The sequence below is a fragment of the Trachurus trachurus genome (genome assembly GCF_905171665.1).
Source record: "Trachurus trachurus genome assembly, chromosome: 23".
NCBI lineage: Eukaryota > Metazoa > Chordata > Actinopteri > Carangiformes > Carangidae > Trachurus > Trachurus trachurus.
In genome coordinates this window covers 12,958,997-12,984,341 of record NC_139912.1, presented here as the reverse complement: position 1 = coordinate 12,984,341, position 25,345 = coordinate 12,958,997, and the positions used below count along the sequence as shown (strand labels likewise).

Below are 25,345 nucleotides of genomic sequence, written 5' to 3'. Positions count from 1 at the left end.
TAGATTCGCCAGAATGTTGAGTAGGCTATACATGAGGAGCTTGCTACTCACACTCAAATTACCTAAGATGCATGACGTCACGGATTGTCTTTTCCTTACCGCGAACAGGAAAAAAAATAAACTAAACAGGACAACAGAAATTTTCCTGCTGAAGCCTGTTATTACGTGACTTTATTTTTTTTTAATCGAGTCCCAGCCCTAGTTTTAATATTTTTTCATGCAAGAAAGTAACCGTTGAGATCCCCAATGTGCGGTTAGTTTATCCAAGTGACGGCTGTTTAGAAGTTTGCCCCGATGTTTTTCGGAGAAGTGAAGCTCCAGGTCCGAGCTTTGACCGCGACGAGGCAGCAGCCCGGCTCCTGACGTGCTCCGCCGGCCAGCCTACGATCGTCGCCCCGGGGGAGTAAACGATCGCTAATTAACTTACCCGATGGCTTTTAGAGTTTACCGCCGGCTGGTTAAATTCTTTTTAGGGGATAAATGTTGGTCTCATTGATGAAATCTAACAATTGTGGCTGTAGCAGAAGTTTGTTTGAATAAAAAACCATGGTTAGACAGAAGAGCAGCACTGCCTTGGGGTCAGCCTACGCACAGAAAACACCACATTTACATCAGTAAATAAATGATTTAAAATGAACCGGGCCGATCTCAGAGCTTATGGCAAGACTCTCCGGTAGGGCATATTGAACGGTTAAATGGCGCAGTCAAAACTGCGGTTCCAAGCTAGCTACATCGAGGGTACAAACTCTATCGTTATGGTTTTATAACAAAGGGCAACGAGCGTTTTATTTTGTGAAAGTAACCGGAAGTGCGTTGCTCACGACGGCTAGCTTTAGTAGCGGCGAATTCGTCCAAACAAAATTGTAAACAGCTGGTATTTAGACAAATTAACGACACACTGTTCATCTAAACAGCTACTTTCTCTCCTCAAAATATTTGAAATGTTAATAAAGTGATATTTAAAGAATTTAGAGCTAAAATGAAATCAGCTTCAGCCTGTTGATTTTGGCTCGGGTAGGAGCGCAATGCATTAAGTGTAAACGCTCTGCATACTGTCTGATCGATGAGTATGTAGTATGGAGTATGACAGTATGTAGTATGGAAGTAGTATGCAGTTTCGAACACACTTTGTCTAGCCTCACAATCAATGCCTCAGTTCGCAGGGTGTCATCGCGATAACACATCAGGTTGCCATGGAGATGTCCTTGATCGGGTCCCAGACAGAGTCAACAATCAACAGGTGTCCGTGAAGAAGGGCGGGAGGAATAGGAATACAGAGCGTCTCACTCACTGCAGCGATCTCCTGGGGGAGTTGTTCCAGCAGCGGCCTTGGCCAAGGCCGAAATGCAGATTAGATTATGATTGTTTGGGTTAGGTACAGGGACTGGTTCCCCCGGATCCGAGCTTCTCGTCGAGAAAATTATGTCAATTGCGTTGAGAGACCATGGATGTCCACCTCACTTTGCCTAATGCTCTTCTCATGTTGTTTAGACTTGACTGCACCTAATAGTTCATTGATTTTTTTCCCTTGCTATTTAATTACCCTGGGTCTCCACTCAAGACAAATTTCTCCTTGATGTTTGATTGATTGATTGATTGATTGATTGATTGATTGATTGATTGATTGATTGATTGATTGATTGATTGATTGATTGATTGATTGATTGATTGATCAATTCATTCATTCATTCATTCATTCATTCATTCATTCATTCATTCATTCATTCATTTTCAAATTTGTCTTTTCTACCAATGTCATGAAAACCCAAACCCTGAAAAAACAATATGGCAATTCAAATTATATCTCTGCATCTAAGAAAGAGGCAATGTGTACTGATTCAAACCAAACTTGGAATTAATGATGCATCATACTGACTGGTCAGAAAAGTGAAGTATGTTTATTTTCTATTCATTTTATTTATGCATTTTTGTTCAAAACAGCCTGGTACAAGCATTGAAGCACTGGTTTACCCAAATTACTTCACAACAGATTTTCTGACTTTACTCTGTAGTGGTGTCTGGTTAGTAGATTTCAGCTTGCACCACTATACAATCTGAAACTCTCCTCCCAAAGCAAGAAGAAACACAACTGTATTGAAGAGAAATGATAAAATGATATACTGTATGAGCACCTTTTATCCTTATAAAGAAATCCTGGCTTAAACATGCTGTGTTCAAGAGTCTTCCTTTCCTCTCATGCTCTCATCTTCTGCTGTATCTGTCTGAACTGGTGCCATGTAATGTACATTTGTGTCTTTTCCAGCAACAGTTATTCCTTTCACGAGGAACTTCTCAGACAGCCACACAGTCAAGCGTGACACCAGTAAAATAGTAACAATGGTAATGAGGATGATGGCCGTACGAAAAGGGAACAAACGGTGGCGGTGACCGTCCTCTCCGATCTTGTCCCACGGCAGAGGAAGGACGTCAGGAAGACCTAACAGGGGTTCCCCAACCAGAACTCTCAGCAATATTGCCAACACAAGGCCAGAACAGGCACCGTACTGGTTCACCAAGTGGGATAAGAAGAAGGTGCAAATCACCTGGGGAGTCATCATTGAATACAGGACATCGGCACTGACAATCCAGAACAGGTAGACAGATCTTGACGTCATGGCAAGGCCTGCTCCCATCGCTCCGCAAAGAAGGATTGACACCTTAACCACCACAAGGATCATTTTCTCTGATGCCTAAAATAGAGGAAATCGTTTTAAAAGCCGTAAAGTTACTTTTAATTAAAAAAATTAAAAATGTGAATTACAGTGTAAAAACTTGAGGTTCTAAAATTCAGTTTGTCTGGCACCTGTTTGTAGATGATGTTCTTGAATATATTTCGACCCAGTAGGGAGGCAGCGGACAGAAGTGCAGAGTCAACTGATGACATCACAGCGGCAGCGAGTGCCCCAATACCGACCAGTGAGATGAAGTAAGGGCAAAGATGCTGAAGGGCGATTGGCAAGATCATACCAGCTTTGCCTTCCTCATACGGGCTGGGGGAACCATAGGTGGTCTGGTTCCAGTCTGTCAGATTTTGCAAATTTTAAAAAGATGAATTGCAAATAAAATAAATACACCAATACAACACTGTGGCTACAGAGAAAACTGTTTACTCAGACTAAGACAATGTTAAAACACATAGGACAAGTTACTGGTAGATGCCGCTGTTGCCCCAATGATGAGTGACGGGATGGCAAGAATTGGGCCTAAAACTGCTGCAGCAAAGCAGGCGTGCTTGGCTTGGGCATCGGTGGCTGTGGAGAGGACTCTCTGGTAGAAAGCCTGGTAACTCAACCCGCCAATGGCCTTTAGAGGGGAGTGAAGACATGCTACATCACTGCAACAGATGTTGCTACTGTATTGGTGAATAAAAGCAGAACCAAATGACAGTAATGATGGTGATGATTTAGTGCACATTACCAACAGCAGTATTTCATCTATCCAGCGACCTGCATCTTCCAGCTGCAGTTTACCAACCCATGGCTCCTGGTACAGCTTGGTTACCGCAGCGACAGTGAAGTTAGCGGAGGAGGGGTTTGTCAGGATAAAAGGCACACAGAGCCACTGAAATACAGAGTAATGAAAAATAGTCTGTACCCACATGTCAGACTGCAAACATGCTACAGCAAGTCATTATAACATTTACTTAGAAGCAGTAATAGCAATTGTACAAGTGCTAATGACAATGAAAGAATAAAAATGAAGAGATGATGAACAAATACTAAGCCAAAGAACATGAAGCTGAGCTGGATGACATCAGTGTAGGCCACAGAGTAGAGTCCTCCCATTAATGTGTAAATGACTGCAACTCCAGCAGAGATGGTCACAGAGACCCAGGAGGAGAGATCCAGAACGACACTCACTGTCCCTCCTGTAACCACAAACACACACTGTTCAGAGTAAACATGGCAAAAACATGGTTACACATGTCAGTTTTAATGAATGACCTTCTATCAAAAACTCTGACCGCATTCATGTCTTGACTTGTACAACACATTGATTATTTTTTCTTTTGCAAATGTTGCAACAAAATTCATTCAGGAAGTCGATGAAGTCTCTGACCTACCCAGTACGCCAAGAACACATGCGACCCACAAGATATCTCCAATGAAGGCAGGGATGAAGAGAAAAGCTGTGACAGTGTTGCCATATTGTGCTTGAAATGGGTCCATTAGGGTGACATAATTCTTTGACCTCAAAGGTTTGACAAAGAAGAGTCCACCTGAAGTCACACAGAGACATTTTAACTTTAAATGTTTGTTATAGGCTATAGATAGCCCAACAGAGGCAACTAATTTCTAGTTCCAGATAGAAATGTTAGAAATTGCTACAATCTCCTGAAAGTAATTTGCCATTTTATAAAAAGATATGTATATTTTTTCACAGTGAGAGTTGAGCAGTGTGAGCAGGTTTTATTATGTTTGTATTTGACTGCACTCACCTATAATCAAAAAGATGAATAAAGCAATGGTCCCAGTGGCCCATACCAACCCCTTGGTTGGATCATAGGTGACTTCTGCATTACCCAAGATATAGCCTCCTCCCACCCAAGTAGCTGCAAAACATTGGGGCACAAACTACTAATGAATAACAGTGTAAAGGCCCCCGCAGAGTCGGGCGTAGGCAGGAGCATCTCTGGTGCCAATGTGAGTGTTGTGTGTGAAAGACTGACACGCACACGTGTTGCTTCAGAACATACACTGTCTTTCTTTACTTCAGTCTCATGTGTAGATCAACACTTCCTTGTTTTACAATGCGCGCGCATTACACGTCACGTCGCATCCCATAATAATCACACAGTCTCTTAAAGGGACCGTAACCACTATTTAGCAACATACAGCAAACCCATGTATCACAGTGTGACCATGTTATTAGAACATAACATTTTCCTCCCCCCACGAAAAAGCAAACAGCATACCACCCCAACTAACAACCAACCCAAACATTCGTCAAGAAAACTGAACATCTAATCAAGATATCAAAATGTACTAGGCAAGAATCAGTGAAGACAACCGCTAGACTAAGCATGGTAATTCGTGACATAGTCCTGCAAGGCAACAGGCCGAGCCCTGGCCCGCACTGGCCTCGGGTCCGGCACCACAACCTCCTGGCGTGGTGCTGCGGGGGGTGGGACAGGGGCAGGGGGTGCAACCGGGGCCGGGGGTGGGCCCGGATCAGTGGCCATGTTGTAGGGGAATGGTGACTGGGCTCGTGCCGTGGCCAAGTGCTCAGAGAGGGGTGCTGGGACTTTCCTCAGCCTACTTGCATGCCACCGTGATCCGTCGTCGAGCAGAAATGTGGCGGGGCCAAGAAGGCGACTGATCTGTCTGGGTTGGGACCAGAACGAGGCCAACTTGTTGTGTCGCTGCGGCCGTCGAGCCCTGACCCAGTCTGAGACCTGAAGAGACGGTGGCCTCGCCCTGCACTTCTTGTCCACCCTTTCCCTCGTCTCCTGCTGCCGTGCAGCAACAGTCTCTCGGATTCGGGCCAGGGAGGGCATGGGAAAGTCACTATTTGGTGCTCGGAGCCTGTGTAATGGCAGTCCCAATTCTCGTCCGAGCATCAGAAACGCTGGTGACACAAGCGTGGTGGAGTGATGGCTTGCTCTGTAGTGCAGCAAGGTCTGGTTGAGTGCCTCCTCGAATGCACAGCCCTGGGCCAGGTGTGCACGAATCCCGTTCTTCAGTGTTGCATTAAAACGCTCTACTCCACCGTTGGCCTGAGGGGGGTAAAAAGCGGTTCGGATGTGCTTGACACCCCTGCTGGCAAGAAAGTCAGAGAACTCCGCAGATGTCATCTGCGGGCCATTATCTGTTGTTATGGCCCGAGGCACGCCCCAGCGGGCAAAGAGGCCATCCAGTATCCGAACCATGACGTGCGACGTCACCGTCCCCACTGGCACAACCTCCGGCCACTTAGAGTGGAGGTCATAAACGACCACCAGGAAGCGCTGGTGGTGGGGAACACCACGGCCATGGATTTCCCCACAGATGTCCAGCTGTACATGTTCCCAGGGACGTGAAGGCCAGGGGAGCGGTTGCAGGGGAGGGGTTGAAGGGGGTCCGGTTTTCCCACTGAGGAGGCACGCTGAGCAGTCCTGGACCAGATGTTCAATATCGCGGTCAATGGCTGGCCACCACACCAACTCACGGCACCGCTGCTTGAGTTTCACGATTCCCAGGTGACCCTCATGTGCCATTGACAGGACACGTGCACGCAAAGTGTTTGGGACGACGGTGCAGAGCCCCCTCGAGACACACGTGTCTGCCCAGCAGGAGAGCTCATCTTTCACCCGAGCAAACGGTTTCAACTCTTCCGGGATGTGGGACGGCCAGCCGTTTCTGATGTAGGTGCACAGCTTGGATAGTATCGGGTCTCTTCCTGATTCAGTTTTCAGTTCCTCCAGTGTGACTACTGGCTGCAATGGTGCATAGAGCGCTTGGATGAGAGCCGGTTCTTCATCGTGTGATGGTACAGAAGGGTTTGGGGCTGCGATGGAGCGAGAAAGGAGATCTGCGACCACGTTTTCCCTGCCCGGCGTGAAGATGAGGTCATAGTGGTACTGGCGGAGGCGTTCCGCCCAGCGATGGAGTCGGAGAGGCTCGTGTCCCGAACCTGACGTGGAGAGCACTGTTGTGAGGGCCTGGTGGTCCGTCCTGATGGTGAAATGACGGCCATAGACATACATGTGCCACCTCTCGCACGCCCACACACAGGCCAATGCTTCACGTTCACCCACGGAGTACCGCTGCTCAGTGGGTGTCAGGGCCCGAGATGCGAAGGCGATTGGCCTCTCCGTGCCGTCATGAAGCTGCGACAGGACAGCTCCAACTGCAGCAGTGGAGGCGTCGCAGGTGATGAAGGTTGGGCTTGAGAGGCTGAAATGGGCGAGGACAGGAGGTGAGGTTAATTGTTTTTTCAGCATGGAAAATGACTCAGAGCACTGTGGTGACCAAGCCCACGGCTCCTCCTTCTTCAGGAGCTGGCGGAGGGGTGCTGTCGTTTGTGAGTAGTTGGGCAGGAAACGCAAATAATAAGCCGTCATTCCTAGGAACGATGCAACCTGTGTGATGGAGGTTGGTTCAGGGATGCGTTGTATTGCGTCAACGTTGGAGGAGAGAGGTGCAATGCCATCAGCTGAGAGGCGGAATCCAATAAAGTCCACAGTCGGTACTGAGAAGAGACATTTCTCCCCGTTCAGTGTCAGGTGATGTTTGGTGAGGGCCACAAACACTCTGTGTAAGCGGGCATCGTGGGTGGCTTGGTCTGGCCCATGCACCACAATGTCGTCCAGGTAAACTGCTGTCCCCGGGACCCCAGCGAGAATTGTAGACATGACCTTTTGGAAGCAGCTGGGGGCAGAGCTAAGACCAAACGGCATGCGTGTGTACCTGAACACCCCAGCGTGTGTCACAAATGCTGTCAGGTCCCGGCTGGCCGGGTGAAGGGGAACTTGCAGGTAGCCCTGGCGTAAATCCAACTTTGTGAAGACCGTTGATCCATGGAAAAGAGAGGTGAGCTCCTCAGCTGTAGGTAAAGGATATTTGTCTGGAATGATAGCTTTGTTGACCTGTCGCAGATCCACACAGACCCGGAGGCCCCCTGACTTTTTCTGTGCGACCACCAGGTTTGAGATCCAAGGTGCTGCATTTATTGGCTCGATGATGCCCTCTTCTAGCAGGGAGGTGAGCTCTGCAGTGACGCCCTCCCGGAAGGTGAGTGGCAGGCGCCTGAGGGGCTGCATAACTGGTGTCATGGCAGGGTCAACCAGGGGCCGATGAGTGAATGCTGTCAAGCGGCCCAGGCCGTCGAACAGCGCTGGCCACTGCTGGTGCATCGTTGGGGAGACCTGCATTATAGCTCTTCCACTATTGTCCATCAGAGAGAAGCCCAGTGCAATGAAGAGATCGAGGCCAAGAAGGTTGGTTCCCCGCTGTGCCACATGAAAAGGGAAGGAGGGCAGGTGCGTCGTACCATAGCGGACAGGCAGGTCAATTGTGCCCACAATCTCAATGGCAGAATTTGCATATCCCCGCAAGCTTGTGGATGGGGGTCCCAGTGGCATGCGGGAAAAGAATTTCCTGTATGTGGCCAAATTGAGGAGCGATGCTGCAGCCGCAGTGTCCAGGATGAGTGGCACGCTTACCTCCCCCAGCTGCACTGTGCAAGTTTTGAATGATACTCCTGTAGAACGGATATTACTAATTTCTGTGTATCCGGAAGTGGACTGGGGAAGCCTGTGCTGCTGTGCTGCATTGGTTGGAGCTGAACGACAGACTTTAGCAAAGTGGTTTAATTTAGAACAGTTTCTGCAAACCTGTCCACGGGCAGGGCACTGTGATGCTCTTGTAGCATGAGAACTGGATCCACAGTTGCCGCAATTGCGTCTGGAGCCCACAGTGGGGCGCTGTCTATTCATTTGTTGCACAGGCAGGCTGTCATCGCTATCAGTGGACGGGGAAAACTGTGACGTTTCTGCGCGCTGCAGCTGTTGTGCTAACGCTGTGTGGTGAGCAGGGCTGGTCAGCAGAGTAGAGCATTCTAGAGCACATTCCACTTGCAACGCTATTTTGATTGCATCAGTCAGTGTCAAATCATCAGGTTCCATAAGCAGTTTTTCCCGTGTCTTGTCACATGACGTGCCTTCTATCAGCTGGTCTCTGATCATTTGGTCATGCAACGCTCCATACTCACAGGCTCGTGCCAGCTCACGTAGGTCAGCTACAAAAGTCTGTATGGACTCGCCGGGTCGTTGGTGGCACTTCCTGAGTCTGTACCGCCGTATCAGGACACGTTGTTTCCCAGAGAAATGGTCCGTCAGCAGCTTGACTGTATCCTCGAAAGTTGTTGCTGAGCCGAGCGCTCCAAGAACACGCTGGCCCTCGGTACCGAGGCAGTGGACGAGGATAGCGGTCTTTCGCTTGTCGGGAAGCTCGTCGTCGGCGAATCCGAGCGCATCAACATAGGCATTAAAACCAGTCAGCCACCGTGTCCATGGCACTGCGGGTTCCCCGGGCACCGCGAGAAACACTTCGGGTGGGGGAAGGCTAAATCCAGCCATCCTTGTCGCCAAATGTTGTGTGTGAAAGACTGACACGCACATGTGTTGCTTCAGAACATACACTGTCTTTCTTTACTTCAGTCTCATGTGTAGATCAACACTTCCTTGTTTTACAATGCGCGCGCATTACACGTCACGTCGCATCCCATAATAATCACACAGTCTCTTAAAGGGACCGTAACCACTATTTAGCAACATACAGCAAACCCATGTATCACAGTGTGACCATGTTATTAGAACATAACAGTGAGATCTCTCTCTCTATGGCTCAAAACCATAATCTTTATATGCTTCTAACTCCAAAACTCCACCTTCTCCCAACATAGAGATATGGCTTATCATATTAGGCAATAACTGTTCGTCATTAACATGAGAATTCCATGTTTCCTGTAAATCTAATCAATTCTATTTCTGTCTGTATCTGTTTAACATACATAGTTCATGTGCTATGTTCATGAACATGAGGCAGAATCTAGCCTATGTAATTTTACGATCTTGCATTCATCCTCCAGATGTAGTCCAGGCAATTTAGCTCATTTTGGACCCCAAAATAGAACTAATTGTCACAGAAGGTTTTTCACCATACATCATTTCTATGAGGTGTCCAGAACAACATACTAAAAGTCCTAAGAAATCCTAGTTGGGGAAATATGTTTAATTCTCATCATTATTTACTGTATAAAGTTTATGGTGCCGACAACAATACACCCCAATGGGGCTATTTTTTTCCTTTACTCCTATCACAATGAAACTTTACATGATGAAAGTATCCATGAAATGTAAAATTTTTTGTATTACAAGTTTCTTGGAAAATTAATTTGAATATGCAAATGAGCAATACACTAATGGAATATGCCCAAAATACACCCGAATAGGCTTATTTTCTTCCTTTACTCCTACCACAATCACACTTATAAAACTTACTCACACAATAAAAGTATACATGAAAAGTAACATTTCTGTATTTCAAGTATTTAATTTTAAATATGTAAATGAGCTCAACACTAATTGACTTATGGTCAAGAAGCCATAAAGCCACAAGCAGCAAAAACAGGGGCCAAATAACTTAGTTCTTAGTCCCGCTCATATGTTGTTGAACATAGTTCAGCATATTTAATATAACATCACACACTGTCGTTGAAACGACTTTGATGAATTCTGACTTTATTCTGATGTTCTCTGCAAACTGGGAGGAAAGTCTCTAGGTAAGGCTTGTTCGCTAATAATAAAAAAAAGAATTTAGAAAGCAACTGGAGACAAGACTGTGCAATTAATTCTTAAGGTCAATATAGGTCTTTTAAGTGTGGCAAGTGACATGTGTGTATGCATAAGTCAAGTGTGGCAAGTGACAGCACTCAGTGCATAGGTTAACTTATTGAATGGACATGAATGTGTTAGTTATTTGGCCCCTGTTGCTGCTTGTGGCTTTATGGCTTCTCAACTAGTGTTGAGCTCATTTACATATTTCAAATTAATTTTCCAAGAAACTTGAAATACAGAAATGTTACTTTTCATGTATACTTTTATTGTGTGAAGTGTGATTGCGGTAGGAGTAAAGGAAGAAAATAAGCCTATTCGGGTGTATTTTGGGCATATTCCATTAGTGTATTGCTCATTTGCATATTCAAATTCATTTTCCAAGAAACTTGTAATACAAAAAATGTTACTTTTCATGTCTACTTTCATTGTGTAAAGTTTCATTGCGGTAGGAGTGAAGGGAAAAAATAGTCCCATTGGGGTGTATTGTTGTCAGCACCATAGACTTTATACAGTAAATAATGATAGGATTTCTTAGGACTTTTAGTATGTTGTTCTAGACACCTCATAGAAATGATGTATGGTGAAAAACCTTCTGTGACAATCAGTCTGTCGTAAAACGCTATTTTGCCTGGACTAATGAGGCTAATCAACTTATAAGACTCTCAGAGGAAAAATGTGATTAACTGGACACACATTCTCCTAAGATACATTTCACAAGGGTCACTCTTGTCTCATCTATTAGTGTTACTAAACACCATATGCAACATCTTTATATATCTGTAAATGTTAAGTGCGTCTATCTCTCTTGTAACATCTGCCTTCGATTCGTTTACTTCTAACCAAAACATATCCATGAAGCAGAGCACCAATTCACACTTTCCTTCAGTTCCAAAAAAGAGCACACATACAAAGAAAAACATAATAGCCTACATGGTGATGAAACAAGATATTAAAGCAAGAAGTTCAGGTGGATAATACACTACAGCGGGAAATTTTCACATGACCTGTTTTAAATGTGACACAGACGCCGTACACTCGACGGTGAAACCTCACAGTGCACGCACAGTAGGACGCCCGACTGACTCTGTTGGAGCCTTGGGTCAGTGACGTAATGCAACCAAGTGTCAACTTGTGTAACCAGTATTTTTTTCATTAAAATCTGATTGTATACAGGTGAAAAAAAATCTGGACTCAAATGTGGAATACACTTTTGCAACGCAGGAATATGTTTCTTGACAGGTTTTTACATAGGCCAATTTGTCACACATTTTTTTAGAAAAAAGAAAAAGCTGTGTTTTTATGTCCTCCTCAGTGTTACTAAAATGCATTGCATGTTTTCAGTACACTTAAATCCATTATAGGCGGATAAAATACTTATTATTCATCATTCTGTTGTGGTTACACCATTTGACATTTTCAGGGCAAGATTAAAATATCATTCAAAAGTCATAAAACCAACATGAATAGAAAATGTACATTTTTACACATCTGAAGCATGCTTTAAAACATTTTTCTATTTATTTATTTTCATTTATTAAAAACAAATTTGTATTTGTCACTAACACGTAAACTGATTAAAGCAGAAGTAAGCGATCCGGTCGTTTTGGCTAACTTCTTGTCAGCCGATGGGCCGATGGAGTTAGCAGCCCCCGCCCTCGCCATGGATCTATTGGTCCTCGTCCCTACGTCACCACATTCACGCGCATCCCTTGGCTGCACACACAGCCCTTCATGCCGTTCTCTCTCCTCATTGGATAAAGGTTGTAGGATACAAGGAAGTATACAAGAAGTTTTCTCCTCGGCTTACAGCAGAGCAGAGTGACTGACAGACCCGTGTTTCAGACCAAACACTCTATGTAAGTGATTGCCGTCGGAAGATATAACTATTTAAGACTTATATTAACACAAATATTCTGCTTACTTCTGCTTTAAATTATACATAGGCTACTTTGTATAGGCTACACTCTGAATCAAAATATCAATAATCAAGTATAATAAACAAATTAATGCATTCAGGCTGAAATTTTAAAACAATTTTAACCACTAACTTTGAAATAGCCTAAATGTCCCTCAATGTATCACCTAGGCTACTAATGCTGTCATTATCATTACCTGTCATAGTAAAAGTGCTGACCCACATATTCAGGTTCCGTCCTCCAACCATTGCAATTTCACTGCGATTCCCTGTGCATCTTCTCTCCTCACGTCTGGACTTCCTGGACGCCCAGATCCCTATGGCCAGCACTGCTGAATAAAACACTGCTATGGACAGCAGCCCGGCCCAGTTTACTGCCATCTTCCAACTGTAAAACACAGTTCAAATATTATCCAACGAAATCAAGGAAATTCTGGCACAATACACCATAAAGTCTTCTCCTTAAGTTTGCGTTACAATATTTACTTGGGGAAAAAGGAAGAGGATGGAATGCTTACCTGAGAGAGAGAGAGAGAGAGAGAGAGAGAGAGAGAGAGAGAGAGAGAGAGAGAGAGAGAGAGAGAGAGAGAGAGAGATGAGCTGCACCTTTAATTACCTGCATGTCTCTATTTGTTCCAGACGTTCCAGTTTCATTACGTTTCTGCAAGAACACAAGAGCCGACCTTTTTTTTCATGGTTGCCAACTTTTGGTCCCTGTCTGGAGTGAGATTCTGTTGGCAGCATCAGCGGTGAGGGCGGGGGTCTGTCTTAGCTTTTCCATAATAATAATAATAATAGGCTAATGTTTGGGTGAAGTCAGGTACTATGGGACACTTTTTTGTAGAATTTTAAACTACCATAAAAAAGTGGTTACTCTATTGATGTTTACATCATTTATCACAGATCTCTTCAATAACTCTGTTGTGAAATGATGTTGTAGAGTTTGTTTACAGACCTATAACTCAATGAGACCCCTTCTCTCCCCCTTCTGCAAGTCTCAGGTAATATGGGACAGCTGTTATGGTAATTCGGGACATTCATTTTCAGACAGATTTTCTTTTATTTATTTTGTGTAGAGAATCAACAGCACTAGTAAGTGTTGCACTTTATTTTAATATGAAGCGCACAGCAGCAGCAGTACAAATAGCACTGATATGTGGGTGTGTCTCCCTTTTAAACAGAACCAGCTAGTCCAGATCAGTCATTATGACAGAAAATACATTCATATAAATCATTTGAACAGTGATATATTCGATAATGTATCATAATAGTTTACATATATATAACTAGGAAAAAGGTGAACCATTATGAACATCCCAACCATATCAGAAAATAGATCTGATATAATAGAAGCTCTTACGCACAGTAAGCTTGAATATAAGTATATTGTCTTGTTACTGTGCGTAAGAGATTCTAGAAAGTGATTTAGTTGTATGCCACTGTATCATACATCAAGAGAGTCTGTGCATATTCCAAGTGCAAGTTCCTCAGTGATCTGGCCTTCAGGGTGGACATATAGGGAGGAATTTGAGGTGATGCCGGAGAAAAAGTACCAGAGTCCTGGATGTCTTATGCTGAAGGAGTTTATTTACTTGATCAAGGAGAACAGAGTCGTCAACACAGAGTCAGAGTCAGTTTATTTGCCATTTGTGGAAGGAGACCATATTGGAAGAGGATTTGCAAGAGCTCAAAACAGGAACACTTAAGACATTAAGACAATAGACAACCAGTAAAAAAAAAAATAAACAATCAATAAACAGATACAATAGATAGAATAAAAAAGGACAATTTGCCCCCATGGATAGGCTGACAGTCACCTAGGAAAGGTACAGTACACATAAAAAATGTATACTGCAAAGTGCCTGCCACTGGTGCCTGCAGGAGCATAATTGAACATGGAAAAAAAAAATTAAATGTGCGATTCTTGTTTGTTCAGGCTACGCACAGCACTAGGAAAAAAAACTGTTTGCATACCTAGAGGAAGAGCATTTTATTGCACGATACCATCTACCCGACGGGAGACGAACAAAAAAAGCAGTGGCAGGGTGAGTGGGGTCATTTATGACATCTGAGGCACGGGACAGAAGCCTGGACCTGTAAATGACTTCAAGATCTGGCAGGTCAGTACCAGTGGTCTTGCAAGCAAGACAGACAATCCTGCTCAGAGATTTCCGATTCCCAAACCACACTGTACTGAGGTGAGAACACTGCCAATAACACAATAATACAAGTTTGATCAAATCTGCCAGTTTGAAGTGAATTCCTTTAGTTTACGCAGAAAAAAAAGCAGTTGAAGAGATTTTTTAACAATGATGCTGGTGTTGAGATGCAAGCTGAGATCATTGGTGATAGTAACACAAGAAATTTAAAATTACTCACCATCTCGACCTCTACACTATTAATGGTGAGAGGGAGATGGGACACCTTTTTCCTACGAAAATCAAACATAATTTCCTTTGTTTTGGAGGCATTTAAGCACTCATCTTTAAAGCAGAAGTGAGTGGTCCGGTCGTTTTCGCTAATGCTGCGTTCCAGGCAGGCTTTTGAAATCGTAAATTACAGCTTCAAGTCACAACTTACGACTTTGTAGCGTTCCAGGCAACCCACTCGTGTTTTTCCGACCTGTTTTACCGGTGAAAGTCACTATAACGGCCACTCCTAACTTCCGACCGGTGAACTCGTACCAGATCGAACTGGTACCACTTCACGGTCGGAAAAATACGAGTTCCCTTGAACGCACCATAACAGTCCTCGTCGCTACGTCACCACATTCACGGCGTTCCTTGGCTGCACACACAGCCCTGCATGCCGTTCTCTCTCCTCATTGGATAAAAACTGTAGGATACGATAAATGTTTTCTCTTCGGCTCAGAGCAGAGCAGAGGGACTGAGAGACCCGTGTTTCAGACCAAACACTCTATGTAAGTGATTGCTGTCGGAAGATATAACTATTTAAGACTTATATTAACACAAATATATCACTTACTTCTGCTTTAAGCACTGATATGGAGGAGCTGTAACCACATTAGGTTACCTGTGTGTGTGTGTGTGTGTGTGTGTGTGTGTGTGTGTGTGTGTGGGGGGGAGAGGAGTGCTCATGTGTGTGTGTGTCTGTAACTGTAATCACATGAAGCTGGTTCTAGAGTCTCTGTGTGTGTGTGTGTGTGTGTGTGTGTGTGTGTGTGTGTGTGTGTGTGTGTGTGTGTGTGTGTGTGTGTGTGTGTGTAAGATGGCAAAATGTATTTTCATAACGAAATAGGCCTAGTCTAAAGCAACTGTAAAATTAATAACTATCCCCATAGATTCAACATTTTAAAGAATTTTTATCAAGCACTACTTATTATTTAAAAGAAAGGATGAAAATTAACAACTTTACTGCTTAAAAAAAAGTACATCCATGTGATTGACGATGGACTGGAGGCGGGGGTGTTGGAATGTCGGCGGTTCTAGTGTTAATGATAATAATGACGATCAAACAAAACATGCAAATATGGCTCTAATGCATAAAGTCAATACAGTCACCGCCATTATCAAACAAAATATCAGACACTCAGCCGTTGCCAGATGTGTCATCAACATCAAACTTCAGGACAGAACAATTATCAACTCAGCCGTTTGAGACAGTTCAACATCTGCCCCCATCTCCATCTGGGAAGAATGAGGATGTGATGTCTCAGTCAAACGTTGCAACTCAGGGTGCGTCATCGGCCACACTGACGGGTCAGCTGACACAGGCTGAACTGGAGCCTTCGCTGCTAACATCTTTGTTGGAGTCCTCAGGGGCGATGTTTACGCCAGCTTTGCCCTCTGAGCTCAGCCTATTTAGAGGACAGTTTGAGATTCCTGATACCACAAATTTTGGTTACACGCAAACATTAATCTCAGGCATTTTACTAACTTCCCAATTATCTGAGGAAATGAGCATCGTTTCATCAACAATACCACCAGAACAACCACCTGCCAGCCAGGTCAGATCATGAGGATGAGAAACAAACCCTTGCCCTGACCCTGCAGCTTGGGGAGTCCCAAGAAATCCATTCATCTGCCCACATCCTCAGTCAATGGTTTTACATTCAAACAAGGCCACAGTGTGACTTACTCAGTTCAACTTTCAGTATCAAAGAGCACTGATCCAGTGTCTGAGGGTCACTTTCAGCCAACAGCTCCCTCTACTGCTCAGAAGCCAGACACTACAGTATTCAATCAGAGACGTTCTATATTGTAGGACTAGAAGGACTTTGATTCAATCCTCTAATCCTTCTTTGCACCCCAACAATTAAAAGTACCAACCTCGAGAACACAAGGGAGCACAGTCTGGCCTTCTTGACAACTGACTCAATCTCGATGATTTTTTCATGTTTGAATCAAGTGGACAATTCTCTTCAACCGAACTCTTCTCCATAATGGCCACGCTGATCAAATTTAGAGCATGTGGTTAGCAATGAGGTCTGTAGATGGGTTGGTCAACCCTGAATGCGGAGAGGCAATGCTTCCAGAGTTCCCATCACCAAAGTTGGACCTGTGAGATTGTTATTTCTACAACTCCCTCTCCAACATCTGGCAGTTCCTAACCCTGCAATCCACACCATCATGAATCCAGGTTTAGGTGCCAGTACTTCCCTCAGTCCCGCCGCGAACAGCTGTGTTCCTACATTCACGTAACAGATCAACTCCTATCAGTGGATGGCCGGCATGTTCACAGCTCTCCAAGTTGTCTGTCTTCTCATCCCGATCGTCCTCATCGCTGCTGTAGTTCTCTATTTCTGCAGAGGTCGCAGAAGGTCAAAGGCAGCAAATGGGCTGACTGACATCACTCCGAGGCAGATAGCTGAACGGTGTAAAACCAAGGATGCGTCCACTGTTTCAACCCAAGTTTCCACCACCTCCGCTCTTGCCAGATGACAAGAGGCCACTTCCATTAGATTATGACCAAGGACCGAAAAACCCTAGAGAAAACACTGCAGCATCGTCCTCCACATTATGATCTTGAAAGAACAACAAAATCTCCCAACTCTTGATCTTTTGACAGTCGATCATTTCGGATTTTACCAATTGTAAAAACTCATATTGTTATTTTGGCTTTAATCAATCTTGTTTCTGTAACAGAGCATCAACAAAACCATGGTAACCACTTGCATGTATCACATTTCATAACCTCCGTATTCACTATAATTTCCCCAAAACCAACAGCAAAGTTCTCTATTGACAGCGTTTATTGTGTCACACAGTATGTGAACGGCATATCTACAAAATCATTGGTAAAAAAAACTTAGAAATAGTTTGTTAAGAGTTCACTGTCTATTTTTTTCTGTATGTCCTTATTGTTGTGGGGGTAGAAGGTGGCACCCAAGTCTGAAAAATACTGTGGTCCACAATCCCATCCTTGGAAAGGGGTGAAGCTCGACGTATCCAAGGAGACATCATCTGGAGGCCTTGCCATTTTCGTGAACATCCATCCTGTAAACAAGGAAAATGTCAAGTTTGATGAAATCCTGTTTGAATTGTGTGAAATATTGTCATATCGTAGCTACAGAGTTCAAGTGGAAAACCAACCAGTCAAGATATACAGTATAGCTGTAAAATCAATCAGCCAATCACAGCAGAGCTACCAATCAACAAACCGTATTACAGCTACAACTCAACCAAATCAGAATAAACGGATTGATATTTCACAGCAACATACCCATTCTCATCCTTCATGTGTTGGTACAGCTCAAACTTATTATTGACGGAGCTCGCTCTCCCGACAAACTCTTGGTGCTTCCTGGAATTGGCCGTGGTGATGCGATTGGTCCACATGCTGAGGAGCGAGACGGGACCTGAAGGGACGAGGACACAGATAAGAACATACCAAACATACTTCAAATAAGACGTGGATTAGACCGATGGGAGTATGATGAGTGAGTGTCCATACCTTTCGCTCTCTCTGGAGGCTGCACCTCCTCTGTGGACAGGCGCGGCTTCTTGTTGAGCGGCTCTGGAGAGTCCGGGGAATCTTTGATCACCTCTGCCTCCTGATCCTCTTTATCCAACAAACCCTTTAGCCTTGAAAACAAGAGGATGTAATGTAAACGAGCTGAGTGAGCCATCCCAACCAAAAGCCCAAGATCTCAAATATTGTTCCTTTTTTTCCCAACTGTAATGATAATTTTCATCTGTGACATCCTTAACCTACTAACCTCTCCGAGTCTTGCCAGCTTTTGTCTTCTGTGTCCTTGCTGCCATTTTTCTCCGTCCTGTCTTCCCTGTCCTCCCTCTTCCTCCCTCTCTTCTTCCGCTCCTCCTCCTCGGGGGGTTTGCTGCGGCAGGCGATGATGCAGTCCAGAACCCGCTGGTGTCTGTCGGTGGCTCCGGCGTGGGTTTTCACCAACGTTTCCAGCTCGTTCCACATGATCCGGTACTGTTCATCTCTAGAAATGACAACAATGCAAAGACGTCTGTGACCCTGCTGACATTTGCTTTCATAAACTGTAGTGCTGACGGTAACAAAAGGATAAAGGAAGTCGACTTTTTTAAATAAACACCTCTTGGGGCCTTTTCCTCTGGAGCCCACAGTGGAAATCGGAAGTGGGTCGTTCTTCCTCTCCATGTCCACCAGGTTGTAAACAGTCTTCTGACAGGTCAGAACATCCTCCTCAGTCAGAGTCTCCTTCACTATCAGATTAGCTAAAGGAACCACCTAGTGGAGAGAAACGGCAATGACACCATTTATGATGAGGAAACGACAGGCTATTTTTGAACATGAGCTGTCTGTGTGCTGCTTACTGCCTGCATGTTAAAGATGGTGGTCTGGGAGATGATCATTGGCCAGTATCGAGTGTGCCGCTCCAGCTGTGCCTTGGCCCTCTCAGCTGGCAGCTTGCCCGAGGGATTGTGGGAAGACTCTGAAACCGGAGTCAGCCGGTTCTCCCTCATGAATTCACCAAAGTCCTGAGGAAGACAGAAATGATCATCTACTACAAGGAAGAAAAAAAAAACATCTGTGTATCTCAGCACAGTAGAGGTGAAGTGAACTCACTGTGATCCGATAGTCCGTCACTCGGCCTCCACAGCCCTCGCTGATGGAGGGTGGGTCCTCCAGGGTGGAGCGGTTGCTGTTCAGCACGTGGAGGAAGATCTCACCACCGTGGCTGCTGAGCATGTGGCTGATGACCTTTGACCCTGACTTCCTGGGCTGCTCCAGCAGCACTGATCGACCTGTGGTCAGGCAATGAGATGAGTAACCACCCAGCAAGCCAGACCAGTAGTAAGTACATCAGTTCATCATTAAAAGAAACAATGAGCAACTTGATAAATCGAAATTAAACAAATTCAGATCAAATGATTTATTCCATCTTACCGTTAAGGAGAAAATTAGTCAAACATGATGACGGACGACTGTTGACGTCTGTGGGGGAGATGCGATAGGCTCCTGTACAGTAGTGCAGTTCTGAAAAAATGAAAAAGTTCAATAAAACCAAATCGGGCATTTTTCATAACATGATAACATCATTTATGTTTATTTTTAAATAACACATGCATGTCTTTTCCTAAAACCTCCTAACATCACCATTTTAGAAGGATACATGCAGAAACTTCAACCAAATTTAATATTTTTAAAAACAGAGAATGTGTGAGCTATCATAGAGTTAAGCAAATAAAAAAAAGACATATTTACCATTTTCAAAAATGAATAACTGATAAATAAGAACTTAAATTGACTGTGCCCACCTACGCTGTTGGTTCGTGGCGTGCACCATTTCAGCGTCACTGTCTCTTTGAGTCCATTTTCTCGAGTGCTGGTGCCTGCCATATGCAAGTCTCCTGCACAGTGGGAAGATGACATGATAAATGATTGACTATAAAAAATAAAACATAGTATATATAAACTTAATAAACATATTGAACATAAATAAAAACAGCAATGATGTCATAAAGACACGGTAGAGATCACATGATTGTCTAGTTTATTTATACCTTGAAGGATTTTGCCCCAGATGTTTTCGATTGACTACAACTTATACAAAAAGCGCCTGTGACCGATTAGCCCAATTAAAAATGACGGACTAAAATGTATGATTTCATCTCTGAACAGAAGGACCCACCACTTTTAATGAACTCCAGGTGAGCGTCTCTGTGATGCAGCAGCTCGACGTCATAATTGGCCGATGTGTTGGCATGCTGCTCTTCCTGTCCATCCACAGAGATAAACAAAGGTCAGTGTGAATGTGCAAACTTATACTCTCACACACTCTCTAACACACACACACACACACACAGACACACAATCACACACACAAATCTATACAAACACACAGTAACACTGCTGATTTCATGTTCCAAAGGGGAAATGATAATGGGCAAAGTAAAAGCAAAATGTTTCGCTTGCTGGATGACTGAGTATGTTTTCTTCTATTGACATTAGCAACTAGTGTTTACTTTAATCCACATGTGTTCAATAGCTTCTATAGAATCAATACCTTCATTAAAACATATATATTCATATGTATTTTGCCAGTGGCTCAAAATGAAGCCTGGCAACCACTGATCTACAAACTTTAACTAGACTTGGGAGAATTACAGTTTTAGGACAGCTAAACGTGGAATCATGTTTAAACATTTAGAGGATGGTCAGGCTTGAAAAACTAGTTATCAAGACAGCACAATGGACCACACAAAGACACTAAAGGGAGAGTGAGTGGGAACTGATGAGGGAAACAAAGACCTGGGCAAAGTGTGGACAACTTTAAAGGTGAAAACACCTGACAGACACTGACAGTGTTGGATAACTCAGAAGAGGCAACGCTGGTCACAGATGTTCGGAGTTCAAGGCCGCTTTTATGATAATTTGGGAGCAATACTAAGTTAAAACCACCGAAATGGTTAATTTGTTAGAACAATTTGAATTTATTTTTTTTAAATGACAAATCTTTAATGTTATTTCATCATTAAATCATGCAAAATGTTGATTTCAGGTGTGCAGGAGTTACAATTTTCCAGCTATAACTCTGCATTCCCAGATTGTCAACGTGAGACCAGAGTTGCCCGTCCTTCACTGGAGCCTCAGCAGCACATCTGTAGATCAACTGTCACATCAAAATAAACTAATGTGAGCCTGTTTGCAAAAAGGCTTAGCTTAAAATGTTTAGTATATATATACTACATAGTGTAAACTCTGCCCCTTCCTCACTTGCATGTGTGTGTGATAAGAGTACTAACCTGTTCGCAAACATTTAATGTGGGCTAGCAAAACAGAAAATACAGCATGAAACCAGCAGCAGGTTCACAGTCATATCAACATGCAGATGAGATAAAACCAAAAGAAAAAAGATAAGACTGTAAAGTTTCATGGGTCATTAGAGGTGAGGAAGGGCTAACACATAAAGATTAAGCAAGCACAAAGAAAAATGTGAAGAGCTGTGAGAGAAAAGGGAAAAAGAAACAAAAACAAAGCCATCATCAAGTAAAAAAAAAAAAAAGTGGAAGAAGTGCAGTGCATTCTGGACATGACAACATATTTTATACTAACAAAAGAAAAAGAGAAATATTTGACAGTTCTTATGTGAGTTTTAATGTTGACGAGTCATGTGCAAGGCCAGACTGAGGGGCGGGAAGCTGCTTACCTTCATGGGGATGTTGGTGATGGTGGTGGAGGCCAAGTCAAAGTGCTGCTGGACCAGAATATTGAGTTTGGTGGCGAGGTGCCTCCCAGCACGAACACTGTGAACCTCGCTGGTGAGCAGAGGAGAGATCTGAGACCAGAGAGGGGAGATAAGTGTCATAGCTTCACATTTTATTGTTTTTTTTGTTTTTTCTATAAAACTTGAGCCTCTTGTTCACGCCCACCTCTTTCTTAGGTCGGTCAGACACCAGCGTGTCTTCACCCTGCGGGAAGATGTGAATCAAAACCAGCTCACACTGCTGGATGGCCATCAGCCTGAAACACACATTCGTAAGTTAGAAATAGAAAAACAAATTGAAACATTTGATATTTCAGCTTTTTTCCCCCTCTATTCCAAACACTCTCAAAGCAAAAATCATATAAACAGGCCGGTGAGACATTATGTGAGGCTGACCTGTCTGAACCTGCTGCCAGCTTGTTCTGCTCTAAAATAGTCTCCTGGATGCAGTCCTCCAACATGCGCACATGAGTATCACTGCATTATAAAACACAAAAAGAATGATTAATTAATTACATAAGACATTATAATAGTTTATTTCTTAATCATCAAATAAATCATCACAAAAAATACTGTATAATGTATTTAAATGTAATGTGAACATTTTAGTTCTTAATTCATCATATTTAAAAGTGTTTCGGTAACCCTTTAATTTACAGGCCACTAATTACGTGATAATGTCCAGAAATAACAAGTAATTGCGTCATACTGTGTAGAAATAGCTCAGAAAAATCTGTCAATTTTATAGTAATGTCGAGGAATATAGCCAAGGAATAACTATTGATTGCGTAGAAATAGCCGAGAAATAACAGTCAATTGCAGGGACTTGGTGGAGAGAAATTCTGGCCTTTCCCAAAAAATTCAAAGCATTAAAAGCATGCGTTATCTTTTGCCTTTATGAAAAACATGACTATTATGAAATTGACTGTTATTTCTAGGCTATTTCTTGACATTATCACGTAATTATCACGTAATTAGCGGCCTGTAAATTAAAGGCTTACCAGTGTTTCATCTGCATATATAAATGTTGGATTGTTTACCTTTTAGCATTGGTGAGGCAGATGATACGACCCCTATTGGCCACTCTGTCAGCCGTGTCCATCAGCATCGTGCGCCTCTCGTGCTGCAGCTCTGTGATCTTACACAACGACTCCACCGCAGCAACCAGACCGTGCAGGATGCTGCAACACTCTGGGTCCTCCCTCGGGTTAGGAGGTCCGACAGCTGCCAGAGCCGACATGAGCTACCAGGCAGGAGAGAGGAAAACCACAAAGACATGTTGCATGTTACATTCTGAAGAACGCTTCTGCAAAAATGTCGCAAATGTCACACTTCCCCAAAACGGAGAGCTGACTGACATATTTGGGTTTGAAGAGGATTACCTCATGAGTGCTCTGCTCTTCCTGCTTCCAGCTATTCAGTGTATGAAACTCTGAATCACTGACGAGGTAATTAACCTGTAAAACAAAGAGGTGGCAGATATGTTAATGCTGTTAATGACATTTAATGCAAAATTCTACACAAAAATAAATAAATAATCTCACCAGTTTGTCCCTCGGATAAATATCGTAGAGGATCCGGCAGTACTCCATAGAGCACTCCACCGCGCACGTCCACAGGGACTTGGACACAGGGGCCAAAGGAATAACGCCTTGAGCTCGGCTCTTTGTCAGCACGTCGCACTCCACCTGCTGACGGCTCGACTCGGACATGTAGGGACAGTGATCCACCACAAAGACCGTCTTGTGGGACACCGAGAACATCTTCATTTTGAGAATCTGCTGCATGACTGGATCTGTAGAGGTACTGATAAAAATAAAATAAAATAAACACCAATATTGTGCTGTAGGTTAATAAATGTACATATGTTACTTAGCCATAATCATGGATGTATAAAAAATATCTAATCCTAATTTCTATGAATCATTCTCAATTAATGTTGATTGTCTGGCATGAATCTTTGAATCATTGTAGATTAAAGTGTGTGAGATCAACTCAGTGAGACTATATGAAGATAAATCAATGCAACAATGATTATTTTGATTATTGAGACTGATCATTGATACAACTTATACTTATTTAGACACATAATCAGCAACATGATATATACATTTCACACAGCAATCCATTGGTTATATGTAGACAGCCTGCATGAGTAATATAAATTCATCTCATTTAAGTAAAAAAACAAAACATATACGCATATAAAATAACTAATTTCTAGATTTTAAAGTAAATGTATGCATTACGTGGTTTTGTTCAGTTTGCACTGATGCACATCAACATGTCTACACACACACACACACACCCTGTTGGTCAGAGGACGTTAACTCACCTGATTAAAAACCTTGAATGCGTCGCGGTCAGGAAATTAGCTGAACCGACTAAAAATGTGTCTGCTCTCTAAAAATCAAGTTTTCTTTTTTTCTTTCTACAATAAAACTAAATATCTGTCCACTAACCGAGGGACCAGATCGGCCTCAGGACAGGACACTGCCCAGCATCATGTCGGTGCGGCGCTTTAGCCTGTTAGCTGCCCGTTAGCTAAACCTCGGCGGAATCATTTGTTTGCTGATTCACGTTTTATCACCGGCGACACGAACATTTGTCCATCGTGGCGTCGATGTAATGTTTGTTTATTTATACTCAACCCACTTCCAAAATAACAACCACCTAACTATGTTTGCGCTCTTGGGAAAACTAACACAGACAATAATACACTTGTTAGTCGCTGCAGGTTTGTTATTAGCGGAAATATGTCCAATAGAGTTCCGTCACTCATATCCTTCCCCCGTCTGCTGGGCAGCCTGGGCCGCACTTTGGTTCCTACCGACCATCTATTTTTCTTTTCTTTTTTTTCCCTCCAACTTTATTCAGAGTTCTTCAATAGAGTTATTGAATAGTATTCAAATGTCACATCAGTAGATTTTGAGAACAATGAAAAACTTAATGGAATAAGAACAAAATGATCAATAAAATAGGTAAGATACATCAGGATTAAGAAACAAAAGAAAACAACACAAAACAGAACTACACCTCTGAGGTCTGCTAAAAACTAAAATCAAAATGTTCAAATAATCTAATTGTTTTTTCCAAATTATTGTTTATGCTTGTTATGTTACCAATAGTGCTCAAATATAAGTTACGGTCTGTAATTTTAAAGCTGTAAAAGGAGAGGATTATCTTTAGCCAAATTTGTTTTGTGTAAATAATGTTTTGCTAAAATGAAGATCAGATTTATATAGTCTATTTTTAATCAGAGGATAAATCTGTGTCGGTGATAATAAGAAGTATCTGATTTACTTAATATAATGTCATTCATTTTTTCAGAGACATAACTTTATAGACTCTCTGCAAAGGTGAGGATCCCACATCTTTCCAAAAATACCCTACCAAGTCTACTACTACTATACTTCAATACTACGATGATTATGATTATGTCAATATGTTAGTA

General features: G+C 43.1%; 2 protein-coding genes across 2 annotated transcripts; both read right to left on the bottom strand.

The window, feature by feature from the left end:
* Positions 1–2,174: 2,174 nt before the first annotated feature.
* Positions 2,175–12,614, bottom strand: LOC311006560 (high-affinity choline transporter 1-like; the record flags this gene model as incomplete). Its single annotated transcript, XM_083999406.1, has 8 exons — positions 2,175–2,690; positions 2,804–3,021; positions 3,150–3,303; positions 3,418–3,561; positions 3,720–3,868; positions 4,064–4,219; positions 4,439–4,552; positions 12,431–12,614. The coding sequence occupies 8 exons, from the start codon at positions 12,612–12,614 to the stop codon at positions 2,175–2,177; spliced, it is 1,635 nt and encodes a 544-aa protein (XP_083855532.1).
* Positions 12,615–17,457: 4,843 nt separating this feature from the next.
* Positions 17,458–24,629, bottom strand: ints13 (integrator complex subunit 13). Its single transcript, XM_083999243.1, has 17 exons — positions 24,227–24,629; positions 23,436–23,697; positions 23,274–23,348; positions 22,932–23,134; positions 22,288–22,368; positions 22,058–22,148; positions 21,835–21,963; positions 20,317–20,401; positions 19,943–20,035; positions 19,572–19,661; positions 19,251–19,429; positions 18,998–19,162; positions 18,757–18,911; positions 18,412–18,642; positions 18,147–18,277; positions 17,916–18,051; positions 17,458–17,689 (listed from the first exon to the last, which is right to left on the bottom strand). The coding sequence occupies exons 2-17, from the start codon at positions 23,676–23,678 to the stop codon at positions 17,653–17,655; spliced, it is 2,124 nt and encodes a 707-aa protein (XP_083855369.1). The 5' UTR covers positions 23,679–23,697; positions 24,227–24,629; the 3' UTR covers positions 17,458–17,652.
* Positions 24,630–25,345: the final 716 nt, after the last annotated feature.